The sequence below is a fragment of the Pipistrellus hanaki genome (genome assembly GCF_964339955.1).
Source record: "Pipistrellus hanaki genome assembly, chromosome: 12".
NCBI lineage: Eukaryota > Metazoa > Chordata > Mammalia > Chiroptera > Vespertilionidae > Pipistrellus > Pipistrellus hanaki.
In genome coordinates this window covers 1,975,730-1,988,748 of record NC_140514.1, presented here as the reverse complement: position 1 = coordinate 1,988,748, position 13,019 = coordinate 1,975,730, and the positions used below count along the sequence as shown (strand labels likewise).

The following is a 13,019-nucleotide window of genomic DNA, read 5'->3' as shown; positions in this document are numbered from 1 at the left end:
GGTCAGGGTGAGGGTTAGGGTTAGCACACAGGGTGTCCGCGTGAGCGGGTTCGCGCCGGCTCTCCGTCACCCTCCAAGCCGCCGGGGCCCGGGGACGCGGGCCTGGGTCCCCGACTGGATGGACTGCGAGCTGATTCGCTAAGACTCGGCGGGACAGTGTGGGGAGAGAAAGTGGGGAGGGAGCGGGAGGGGCGAGCATCCCTCTGCCACGTGGAGACACGGGAGAGGCAACGGCAGCAGGGCACGGGCCGTCATGCGACTCGGAGCCCAGGAATCGAATCGGCCCGGCCGCCGTCCGGAGGGCCCCGGGGACCGTGAAGGGAGCGGGCAGGCCTGTCCGTGTTTGGGGGTGACGTTTCCGGTGCCCTCCGTGGAGCTGCGGGTGGCTGGGACGAGCCTGAGGAGGCTGTGCTTGCCAGTTCCCCGGGGGGGGGGGGGGGGGGGAAGGGGGGGCAGGGGATGAGGAGTGGGGGGAGGCCCACCCAGCAGGCCCAGCGGCAGGGAGCAGGGGGACGGGGAGCAGGGGGCGGGGGCGGCCCACCTGTGCAGGGCGGAGAAGAGGCTGCTGGGGCTCAGCAGCAGGGGCCCCTGGGGCAGCACGGTTCCCCTCTCGTTGACCCAGTGCAGGTAGCCCCGCGTCATGTCGGCCATGCCGATGGCCCGCGCCGAGCAGTACAAGAACTTGTACCCGTTCCTGGAAGAGAGAGAGAGAGAGAGACGGGGCGTGCAGCCGGTCACCCGCAGCCAGCGCCCCGGGCTCCGTGTGTTGGGGGGGGGGGGGGAGGGTACTCACTGGCTCACTTTGTGGTACAGCTTTGCGATGCCCTGGTGGGTCCAGTCCTTCCCGAACTGGGGCAAAATGTGGCCCAGGGTGTCTGACCTGCGCAAGGAGAGAAACGGGGGGAAAATGACAGAGAGAGCCCCGGGCCGGTGTGGTTCAGTGGATAGAGCGTCGGCCTGCGGACTGAAGGGGGTCCCAGCTTTGATTCCGGTCAAGGGTATGTATGTACCATGGTTCTGGGCACATCTCCAGTAGGAGGTGTGCAGGAGGCAGCTGATGGATGTTTCTAACTCTCTATCCCTCTCCCTTGCTCTCTGTAAAAAAAAAATCAATAAAATATATTTTAAAAATAAAATAAAAAAAACAGAGAGAGGGCGTCACAAAAGGGAGAAAACTCCCGTTCCCGCTCACAGCACCGAAAACGCCCCCTGAAAATACCAGCAGGACCTACACTTCCTGCCAGGGGCCCAGGAGGCACAGAGGGACACCAATCCCAGCGGACACCCATGGGACGGGCCGGGCTCATACGCACAGGGCCCTCCCTGGGAGCGAGGACCGGGTCCTGGGCCGCCATCAGCGTGAGGAGGCCATGAGCAGGCTCTCCAGCCTCGGCCGCGGGGACACAGTGAGGCGCCCCCCCCCCGGGGGCCGGCCAGCGAGCCCTGCGGGAGCTGGGGGTCCAGCGGGCGGCGGGCACCGGAGCAGCCCCCGCACGGACCGGACGGCCCTGACGCCCGGGGAGAGGACGGACAGACGGACGGATGGACGGACGGACGGAGGGGCTGGCGCACCCGGGGGAGAGGACGGACACGGTGAGGCACCCCGCCCCGGGGGCCGGCCGGCGAGCCCTGCGGGAGCTGGGGGTCCGGCGGGCGGCGGGCACCGGAGCAGCCCCCGCACGGACCGGACGCTGGGCGGGACGGCCCCGACGCCCAGGGAGAGGACGGAAGGAGGGACCGGCGCGCCCAGGCGCGGGGAGGCGCGGACCCACCTGGTGATGGTGCCGTCGATGTCGGAGATGACCACCTTGTCGTCCCAGTCCCACAGGTAGATGGTGCCCTCGCAGCGGCAGGTGCCCTGGTACTGCGTGGTCACACTGAACACCACGTCGTTGGGGCCGTTCTTCAGCTTCAGGCTTTTCTGAAAGACACGGCGCGCGTCCTCTGAGGGCGGGCCGGGCCGGGCGGGCCGGGGCGTGTTCAGGAGGAGCAGGGTTAGGAGTTTGGGGGGGGTTTGGAAAAGAGGTGAACGGCCAAACCGGTGTGGCTCAGTGGATAGAGCGCCGGTCTGCGGACTGAAGGGTCCCGGGTTCGATTCCGGTCAAGGCCATGGACCTGGGTTGCTGCGGGCACATCCCCAGTAAGGGGTGTGCAGGAGGCAGCTGATCGATGTTTCTCTCTCATCGATGTTTCTAACTCTCTATCCCTCTCCCTTCCTCTCGGTAAAAAATCAATAAAATATATTTTTTAAAAAGAAAAGAGGTGAACGTTTTTATTATCTTTGTTGCTGAAAGTGTCACCGATGTCCCTCTTTTGTTTCCCCATTGACCCCCTCCTCCCCCCGCCGGCCCCCCCTGGCCTCCCCGCACCATTGTCTTCCACGGGTTATGGAAATCTATAATAAGAAAAGTGCAATATGCTCATTAGACCGGATGTCCTTCTGGGTGACCTTCCGGACAAAGCCGGGCTGCGAGGGAAGCCGGGGGAAATCTCCCCGTTCCCTCTGAGGAGGGTCAGCCTGTCCCTGCGTCCACGGCTCTGATCTGTTTTGTTCCTCGGTTTACTCTGTCCACTACATTCCCTGTGAGTGAGGGCGTGTGATCCGTGTCTCTGGCTGGCTGTTGGCTCAGCGTGAGGCTCTCCGGGCCTCCCTCCCGCGGTCTCTCAGGGTGAGCTTGCTGTTCCGTGTCGTGTGTGCACGGGCCAGCCAGCAGGCGGGGGATGAGAGAGCGGTGGCACGTGTGCACAAAGGGCCTTCGGACTCTGCCCTCGCCCCGGGCAGTTCTCGCTCCCACCCCGCTAAGATGAGGGGGTGGGGGTCCTTCCAGGGCCTGGGGGGTGAGCGCACGTCTCTCCCAGTGGACACGCCCCTGGTCCGGCCGGTGCGTCACTCACACCTCAGGGTGAACGAGCCGCACCTGCTCCCACACGGGCTGCGTCAGAGCAGGCGAGGGAGGCGGCACCGAGGAGCCGGCCTGGACCGTGTGCAGGGGTACAGACACAGGACCCCAGGAGGGGCGGGTGCTCTGGGATGCCGAGGTGCTGGGGACGCCCAGACCATCGCGCACGAGTCTGGGTGGCCGTACCTCAGCTGGCCCGCCAGCAGTCCAGGCCCACGCACAGGCCACACCCACGCACAGCTCAGGCCCACACACAGCCCAGGGCCACTCACAGGACAGACCCACACACAGGCCAGGGCCACGCACAGGACAGACCCACGCATAGGCCAGGGCCACGCACAGCCCACACCCACGCACGGGCCAGGGAGGACCCAGCCGCTCACCAGCTGCTCCGACGTGAGCCGCAGGGTCTTCTTGTAGCCGACGTTGGACAGGAGGGGCATCAGGGGGGCGCTGGACGGCCGGGGGGCTGCGTGCTCCTCGTCGCTGGAGGACGACTCCTGCTTCATCCTGGAACACGGCGATGGCACCATGAGGACATGCGCCTGGGTGGCCGTCCAACCGCTTCCGGCCGGAATCCATGGCGGCCCGGGGCTCCCTGAGCCGCCTCCCGTGGCCACTCACCAGAGGCTCTGCGGCACCACCGCGCCACTGACCCCCCCATGAGCCCTCGCACTCATGGGGCTGCTCCCCAGCCACGTCCCGTCACCACCTACCCCGCTCTACGGGCAGCCGAGAGGCCCTCTCCCGGGAAGCAGGCCGGACCCTCGCCTAGAAGGATGCCCAGTTCTCCGCTCCCCCCCACTCCACCCCTCACCCTCACCCCACTCCCCCCCACTCCACCCCTCACCCTCACCCCACTCCCCCCCACTCCACCCCCCACCCTCACCCCACTCCCCCCACTCCACCCCTCACCCTCACCCCACTCCCCCCACTCCACCCCTCACCCTCACCCCACTCCCCCCCACTCCACCCCTCACCCTCACCCCACTCCCCCCCACTCCACCCCTCACCCTCACCCCGCTCCCCCCACTCCACCCCTCACCCTCACCCCACTCCCCCCACTCCACCCCTCACCCTCACCCCACTCCCCCCCACTCCACCCCTCACCCTCACCCCACTCCCCCCACTCCACCCCTCACCCTCACCCCACTCCCCCCCACTCCACCCCTCACCCTCACCCCACTCCCCCCCACTCCACCCCTCACCCTCACCCCACTCCCCCCACTCCACCCCTCACCCTCACCCCACTCCCCCCACTCCACCCCCCACCCTCACCCCACTCCCCCCCACTCCACCCCCCACCCTCACCCCACTCCCCCCCACTCCACCCCTCACCCTCACCCCACTCCCCCCACTCCACCCCTCACCCCACTCCCCCCCACTCCACCCCTCACCCCACTCCCCCCCACTCCACCCCTCACCCTCACCCCACTCCCCCCCACTCCACCCCTCACCCCACTCCCCCCACTCCACCCCTCACCCTCTCCCCACTCCCCCCCACTCCACCCCTCACCCCACTCCCCCCCACTCCACCCCTCACCCTCACCCCACTCCCCCCCACTCCACCCCTCACCCCACTCCCCCCACTCCACCCCTCACCCTCACCCCACTCCCCCCCACTCCACCCCTCACCCTCACCCCACGGAGGCCGCGGGACAGGGGCCTGGAGACTGAACTTCTACGTGTCACCTGAGTCTGCCTCTCCACACCCACACCTTCAAGGACGCAGGGGCTCCGGGCCCCCCGTGGTGCCAGTGAGGACGGAGGACTCCCCCTCCCGAGTCCCCCAGCGGCCGCCCCCGAGCACGGCGCCTGCCCGGGGCCCGCACAGAACGCAAACAAGACGCCTGCTCCTCCAGGGCCCGTGCGGGGCCGGGGGTGCGGGTGGAGCAGTGCCTCCTCTCTAAGTGGCTCACGTGTCGCCTTCAAACACGTGTTATCGAGCCGAAACCGGTTTGGCTCAGCGAATAGAGCATCAGCCTGCGGACTGAAAGGTCCCGGGTTCGATTCCGGTCAAGGGCATGTACCTTGGTTGCAGGCACATCCCCAGTAGAGGGTGTGCAAGAGGCAGCTGATCGATGATTTTCTCTCTCTCTATCCCTCTCTCTTCCTCTCTGTAAAATATCAATAAAATATATTTAAAAAAAAAAAAACACGTGTCATCGCCCCACAGACAGCAAGGCCACATCAGGCCATCGCCTGCTTGCCACTGATGCGGGTTCCTGTTTCCAGCCGGGAGCTTAGGAACGCAGCGGCGAAGGGCCTGCGCTGGCCGGAGGAGGCTGAGGACAGAACGCTAAGCCCTCTCCTCCGATCAACAGCTCCTGGGGCCTCACAGCGGCTTGGCCAGCGCCCAGCACGGCTCTGACCACCTGCCTGTGCCCGCGGGCCGGAGGCAGGTGCGGGCTCGCCCTCCGCTCTCCGTGTCCGCACACAGCAGCCATGCGTGAACAGAGCCACCCCGGCCCCGCAGAGCAGAGCCACCCCGGCCCCGCAGACAGAGCCACCCGGCCCCGCAGACAGAGCCACCCCGGCCCCGCAGACAGAGCCACCCCGGCCCCGCAGAGCAGAGCCACCCGGCCCCGCAGACAGAGCCACCCCGGCCCCGCAGACAGAGCCACCCCGGCCCCGCAGACAGAGCCACCCCGGCCCCGCAGACAGAGCCACCCGGCCCCGCAGACAGAGCCACCCGGCCCCGCAGACAGAGCCACCCCGGCCCCGCAGACAGAGCCACCCCGGCCCCGCAGACAGAGCCACCCGGCCCCGCAGACAGAGCCACCCCGGCCCCGCAGACAGAGCCACCCGGCCCCGCAGACAGAGCCACCCGGCCCCGCAGACAGAGCCACCCCGGCCCCGCAGACAGAGCCACCCCGGCCCCGCAGACAGAGCCACCCGGCCCCGCAGACAGAGCCACCCCGGCCCCGCAGACAGAGCCACCCGGCCCCGCAGACAGAGCCACCCCGGCCCCGCAGACAGAGCCACCCCGGCCCCGCAGACAGAGCCACCCCGGCCCCGCAGACAGAGCCACCCCGGCCCCGCAGACAGAGCCACCCCGGCCCCGCAGACAGAGCCACCCGGCCCCGCAGACAGAGCCACCCCGGCCCCGCAGACAGAGCCACCCGGCCCCGCAGACAGAGCCACCCCGGCCCCGCAGACAGAGCCACCCCGGCCCCGCAGACAGATGAACTCCAAGACAGAACCCGGCTAACGCTGCACAGTGTCACCCCCACCTGCCGCCCCGACGCCAGGCTCACAGGAGCCCACAGTGCCAGGCGGAAAGCAGCAGCTGCGTCCTGGCGCGGAGCCCACGGAGGGAGGCAGCTTCCTCGGGGGGTGGAGGGGAAATGATTCCCTCCGTGGCCGCCACCAGCAGTGTCACCGCTGCTCTCACGGACCCAGAGGGGCTGGCTCCATCCCACCACGTCAGCCTGCCGCCCGGTCCGGAAATCAGGCCTAAGGGAGCGGCCGTCCCCTCTGGTCGCTGGGAGACCTGGCACATTGCTCCGCGTCCCGCACCCAAGACAGGGCCGCTGGACCCCGGCCGTGGTGCTCGGTGAGCGCTGTGCCCGGAGCACCCGCCGGGCCTGGGCCCTGACGCCTGGCACGTACCTGGCGGCCATGCCGAGCGGCGGCGGCTGCTCCCCGGTGCTGTGGCTCTCACCAGCCAGGCCCTGCTCCGGCTTACTTTCCTGGGGGAGAAAGGAGGTCAGGGTGCACCAGAGGAAGCACCAGGCAGAGCTGGGGCCCCCGAGGGGCACCCCCTAAGCCCACCTCCCCCACAGAGCTGCCCCGGCAGGCAGGGCCCCGTGAGCCTGTGCGTGGAGGACAGAGAGGAGTGTCTTCCACGTGTGTGTGCGCGCCAGGCACACGCCACGCTCCTGTAGCCCTGTGCGGAGGGCAGAGGGGCTGCTGCAGGCCGGGGCTCTCGGACGTCCTCACACTGCTGGCAGAGGCGCCAGCAATGTCCGCACACCGTGTCTTCTTGGGAAAAGTGGACAAGCCGCTCTTTCTCAATGCTGCCCACTTCCCATAGACAGTGCTCCTCTGGCCCTAGCTGGTGTGGCTCCATGGACAGAGCGTCAGCCTGCGGACTGAGGGTCCCAGGTTCGATTCCAGTCAAGGTCACTTATCTGGGTTGTGAGTTCGATCCCCAGTAGGGGGCGTGCAGGAGGCAGCCGATCAATGATTCTCTCTCATCATTGATGTTTCTATCTCTCTCTCTCTCCCCCTCTCCCTTCCTCTCCGAAATGAATAAAATATATGGAAGGAAGGGAGGGAGGAAGGAGGGAAGAAAATGCTCCCTTGATGGGCTGGAGCGCTCTGGAATTCTGAGGGTCAAGCCTTGGTTAGACTGGCTCATAAGTAGCTATCCATCTGAAATAAGTACCGGTATACTTATTTTAGAAATAGTTAGTGTCTTAACTATTCCTTATTTCCCGCTGGCATCGCCCTCAACCCACACGGGTGAGGAACTGGATACTCTTCTGCCTAAGTCCTCCAACAGGCTGCCCCCCGTCAGGGACCAGAAAGGCCCTCGGGCTCCGCCTCCTAGCGGGAAGAGCGTGTTTGTCCTGACCTGCCTAGCTCCCCGGACACGGCGGGCGGTCAGCGCACTCAGGGATGCAAACAGAGTGTGTCCAAGAGCAGCCTGGCCTTCACAGGCTCCTCCCACCCCGCTCTCCCTCTGACCCGATGGGCACAGACGGGAGCCACTGAGGCTCTCACTGCTCTGACCTCCAGCCGGACCGCTGTCCTTGGGGTTTCCTCCTAAGGGCAATCAGCGTCCCCTTAGTGAGGGCCTGCCCGCCCCGGCTCCGGTCCGGTGCGGACACGGGGGCACCCAGGAAGGAATCAGAGGCACGTGGTCTCGGCCCCCCGGGGCTAGAGGGGAAAAGGTGTCCATCCGGCACTCACACTGACACGTGTGTAACTGCAAACTCTGACAGAAGTCAGGACTGAAGGAAAGGGTCCCAGGCCGGGCTCTGAGGGCAGGGAGCCGGCCAGTGAATTCGGTGAAGAGGAAGGAGAAGGGTCCTAGGAGCACCGGGCAGAGGAAACGCCACGTGCAAAGGTCCTGGGGCAGATTGTGCGTTCAGCCAGTGGCGCTGAAGCACAGGGGACGGGGGAGAGAATGGCAAAAGATGAGGCTGAAGAGGGAGGGGGTACTGGGGCACCCAGGTCCTGTGACCATGTGAAGGGCGGGGTCTGAATTAGAGGAACCCTGGAACCCGCCACAAGGCTCTGAGGAGGGAGCAGTCTCCTCACTAGAGCGATGTGGTCACAGCAGGAAGTTAAAGACAACAGGCTCGAGGTGTCCTGAAGAAGTCGCATGGAGATGTCTGCCTAGCTGGCTCCTTGATACATGGGCATCGAATATAAAAGAATGTCTGGCCAAAACCGGTTTGGCTCAGTGGATAGAGCGTCAGCCTGCGGACGGAAAGGTCCCAGATTCGATTCCGGTCAAGGGCATGTACCTTGGTTGCGGGCACATCTCCAGGGAGGTGTGCAGGAGGCAGCTGATCTATGTTTCTCTCTCATCGATGTTTCTATCTATCTATCCTTCTCCCTTCCTCTCTAAAAAATCAATAAAATATATTAAAAAAAAAAAAAAAAAAAGAATGTCTGGTCTGGGAATGAAATGGGGCCCCCCCGGAGGGGGGGGGGGGGGGACTGGTGAGGCTGCCCGGGGAAAATCAGGCAATCAAAGCGGGGAGGAGACCTCAAGACAACCCTCGAGAACCCTCGTGGGGGGTGGGGCTGAGCCCGGGGGGGAAGCCAGGGGGACACGTGGCGTGGGAGCAGAGAGAATGATGGGACAGCAGGGTGGGAGGCAAAGTCTGAGAACAGTGATGGGCGTTTACAGCGCTGGAAGCCAGACACGGTTCCCCAGACCGCCCCTGACATACAGGATGATGACGACGAGTCCACAGCCGTCCGTACGCGCACTGACGTGACCCTCACACGCAGAGGAAAGTGTTTAACCGGAAAAAAGGGTTCCTATCAGGCTGAATGCCTTCTTTTACAGACGAAGAGGGCCTGGGCCAGCCCCGCCGGCGTGGCTCAGGGGCTAAGTATCGACCTAGGAACCAGGAGGTCGTGGTTCAAATCCCGGTCGGGGCACAGGCCCCAGGTGTGGGCTCCATCCCCGGGGAGAGGGCGTGCAGGAGGCAGCCCATCCTGATTCTCTCTCATCCCTGATGTTTCTATCTCCCTCTCCCTCTCCCTCCTTCTCTGAAATCAGTAAAACATTTTTTCCCAAGTATGGCTGGACCAGGGTCTCTGGGCTAAGAGGCAGCAGAGCAAGGAGTGAGCCCAGCTCTCGGCCTTCTCCTCCAGCTTCCCCACCCCGGGGTGCGGCGGCGGGCTCCTGAACACTGGGCGTGTGGCTCCGCCTCTGCCGGCGGAGGAAGACCTTGGGGAACTCCCGGCCTGGGCTGAGCTGGCCCCGGCGCTCCTGGCGCCGTGCTTACCTCCTTGATGGTGGTGTTTCTTCCCCGCCACGAGAACCACCACCGTCCTCCCTTCCGGGGCATCTTGTCCCTCATGATGGCCTCCACCGTGGCCTGTTTCAAATGGACGGCAACATAAATAACGGAACCAACAGGAGGCCAGCTCAGCGCAGTCCAACCAAAAGGCGCAAAGGAAGGGTCAGACGGACGGACAGACAGACGAGGGGAAAGGCCACGTACCACGTGCAAACTGAAAACGTTTGAGAAGCAAAACCTAATGGCGTCCAAAAGCACATGGAGGTAGCTTAAGCAGGAAGACTTAAGAAGATGCAAAGGAAGGAGCAAACAACGGAGAGATGGGACAGAACAACAGAAAGGAAAGAAAGCATTGGAGTCGTTAGTGATCAGTCAGACCGCAGGCTTCGATGGAAGGGGCTAGCTGGTTACCCTTAATGTCATTAAGGCAGGACTCTCGATGGGGTCGCCATAAAGTAAAAAGTGAAGTGGTTATGGGGGCATAGTGATCACACGGGTAAAAGGCACAGGATGGTTTTAGTAAGTGTCAATCTGACAAACGGGACATTACCACACACAAGGAAGGAGAGAGCATAGACTTATCAGACACGCACACATGCACACTCTCACACACACACACACACACACACATACACACAAGGAGCAAGCAGACTCATGAAACACACTCATACTCTCACACTCACACACATGCACACTCACACACACTTCACACTCTTACACACACTCGTACACACACACACATGCACTCACACATACACACACTCACATGCACTCACACTCGTACACACACATGCACTCACACATACTCACACACACTCTCGTACACACACTCTCGTACACACACACTGACGCGCACTCTTATGCACACATACACTCTCTCTCTCTCTCTCTCTCACACACACACACACACACTCACACACAAGGACAGAGCGAGCATACTCTCTCCAAGGTCAGGAGACCGGGGGACCCAGCCAGCGGGTCCTCTGACCCAGAAGGAGACAGAGCACCGCCAAGGGCACGGGGTGCACGGGAAGCGTGGCCTCCGAGGGGCCAGAGAAGCAGATTCGGACCCCTGGCCCTGGTGCTGGGAACTTGGAAAAAGCCCAGCGTAACTAACTTTGTGGCTTTTAAACTAAAATCTGAGGTCCAGCCGCCCGTCAGTCCGGCGTCCCTGTCTTCCTCCACTCAGGCTCACCTTTGGCAGCGGCTTCTGGAAGGCCTGCATGGCCAGGAGCAGCGGGGCCGCCGTGGCCCAGTTGTAATACCTGCAGGAAACAGCGAAATGCGTCACAGGACCAAACACAATCTCATGCACGCGCACACACACAGAACCAAACACAACCTCATGCATGCGCACGCGCACGCACACACACACACACACACACACACACACACTCACACATACTCTCTCTCACACACACACTCTCTCACACTCTCTCTCACACACACATACACACTCACGCTCAGGGGCTGAGCACCCACCTCTGACCCGGAGCCCACACAAACATTCCCGGTCAGGGACCTGCCGATTGCAGGCTCCATCCCCAGTGCAGGGTGTGCAGGAGGCAGCCGATCCATGATTCCCTCCCGTCACTCATGTTTCCATCTCTCCCTCCCTCTCCCTTCCACTCTGAAACCAATAAAGATATATTTTTTAAAAAGAAAACGTTCATATATATATATATATATATATATATATATATATATATATATATTTTTTTTTTTTTTTTCCACAGAGAGGAGGGGAGAGAGATAAAGAATCAAAAACATTGATGAGAGAAACATCGATCAGCTGCCTCTTGCACACCCCCCACTGGAGATGTGCCTGCAACCAAGGTACATGCCGTTGACCAGAATCGAACCCGGGACCTTTCAGTCCGCAGGCTGACGCTTTATCCACTGAGCATAACTGGTTTCGGCTAAAAAAGAAAACTTTTAAAAGACCCCAGGCCAGACTGAAAAGCCAATGTCATAAGGCATGGCCGTGGAAAGTTCTGGAACCCCAGCTGGGTCCGTGAAGAGCCCGCACCCCGGCCTCCCGCGTGTCCCCCTGGCAGTGGCCGCACCGCGGGGCGAGCAGCTGTCCAGACGGCAGAGCCTGCGGCATCGCCCGCCCGACTTCCGGGAAAGGCAGCCAGGGCCCCCGGCCTCACACGCCAGCACCCGGGGTCCTGCCTTCCTCTGGGGCAGCGGCTCTCCCCCTTCCTCACGCCGGAACCCTTTAATCCACTCCTCATGGCGTGGTGACCCCAACCATGCAGTTATCTTCGCTGCTCCTTCATCGCTGTAATTCTGCTGCTGTTATGCATCGTAATGTGAATGTGTATGTTCTCCCATGGTCTGAGGCGACCCTGCTAGCGGGTCTCCGCCTGCGGGTCTGACATTAGACAGGCTGAGACCCGCTGCTGTGGAGCCTCAGACCATCGGAAAACACAGATACTCACATTACAATTCATAACAGCAGCAGAATCACAGTGATGAAGTAGCGATGAAGATAACTGTATGGTTGGGGTCACCACAGCATGAGGAGCTGGATTAAAGGGTCTCGGCGTGAGGGAGGTGGAGAGCCGCTGCTCTAAGGAGTCCGCCAGCGCCTACAAAACACCTGCCCGCCCCGCTCAGACCGGCTCTCCAGGGGAGACACGCTGCCCGCTCCGTCCCTCCTCCCCGTGGGCCACTCGGCCGAGGTCCCCCGGCCCGGGACCGTACACGGGCACATAACATCCATGCCGGGGCCATCGGCTCCACCGGCCCCCAGCCCGGAGGCCGCCCCTGTCCGCGGCAGCTGCCGGTCACAGGCTGAGCGGAGACGGAAGCAGTGGGCGCGGAGAGCAGCATCTGCGGCTCCGCCCGGCCTCCGTGGGGCTGACACCGCCGCCATCGCCGCCGCCAGGGCCCGGAGACACGTACTTGCTCCCGATCTTCACCACCAGGTTGGGGTCGTCGATGAGGGCGGGGTTGTCCACAAACTGCTGGTACGACACGGCTTGTTCCAGGAACGCGTCTGGGGAGCAACCGTGGGGAGGGAGATGAGGGAGACCTGGTCCAAAGAGCAGGCCTGTCCACTGGCCCGCGCTCCCGGGAGCTTCCTGAGAGCTTACTGTGTCCTGTGTGCGCCCGTGTGCCCCTGTCTGCCCCTGTGTGTGCCCGTGTGAGCCCCTGTGTGCCCCTGTGTGCCCGAGTGAGCCCGTGTGTGCCCGTGTGTGCCCGTGTGTGCGCCCCTGTGTGTGCCCCTGTGTGCCCCTGTGTGTGCCCCTGAGTGTGCCCCTGTGTGCGCCCCTGTGTGCGCCCCTGTGTGCCCATGTGTGCCCCTGTGTGCCCGTGTGCGCCCCTGTGTGTGTCCCTGTGTGCGCCCCTGTGTGCCCCTGTGTGCCCCTGTGTGCGCCCCTGTGTGCGCCCCTGAGTGTGCCCCTGTGTGCCCGTGTGTGCCCGTGTGTGTGTCCCTGTGTGCGCCCCTGTGTGCCCGTGTGTGCCCCTGTGTGCGCCCCTGTGTGTGCCCGTGTGTGTGTCCCTGTGTGCGCCCCTGTGTGCCCGTGTGTGCCCCTGTGTGCCCCTGTGTGCCCCTGTGTGCGCCCCTGTGTGCCCGTGTGTGCCCCTGTGTGTGGCCCTGAGTGAGCCCCTGAGTGTGCCC

General features: G+C 63.5%; 1 protein-coding gene across 6 annotated transcripts in view; it reads right to left on the bottom strand.

Moving 5' to 3' along the window:
• LPIN1 (lipin 1) overlaps nucleotides 1-13,019 on the bottom strand; it is a 63,288-nt gene that overhangs the window by 5,367 nt on the left and 44,902 nt on the right. For all 6 annotated transcript variants that reach the window (XM_084900071.1, XM_084900072.1, XM_084900076.1 and 3 more), the window contains 8 exons: nucleotides 12,299-12,392; nucleotides 10,584-10,653; nucleotides 9,374-9,466; nucleotides 6,513-6,592; nucleotides 3,284-3,410; nucleotides 1,773-1,921; nucleotides 794-880; nucleotides 542-694 (listed from right to left, as the gene is read on the bottom strand). In XM_084900071.1, coding sequence (XP_084756197.1) covers nucleotides 542-694; nucleotides 794-880; nucleotides 1,773-1,921; nucleotides 3,284-3,410; nucleotides 6,513-6,592; nucleotides 9,374-9,466; nucleotides 10,584-10,653; nucleotides 12,299-12,392 — 853 coding nt within the window. The remainder of the gene's footprint in view (nucleotides 1-541; nucleotides 695-793; nucleotides 881-1,772; nucleotides 1,922-3,283; nucleotides 3,411-6,512; nucleotides 6,593-9,373; nucleotides 9,467-10,583; nucleotides 10,654-12,298; nucleotides 12,393-13,019) is intronic.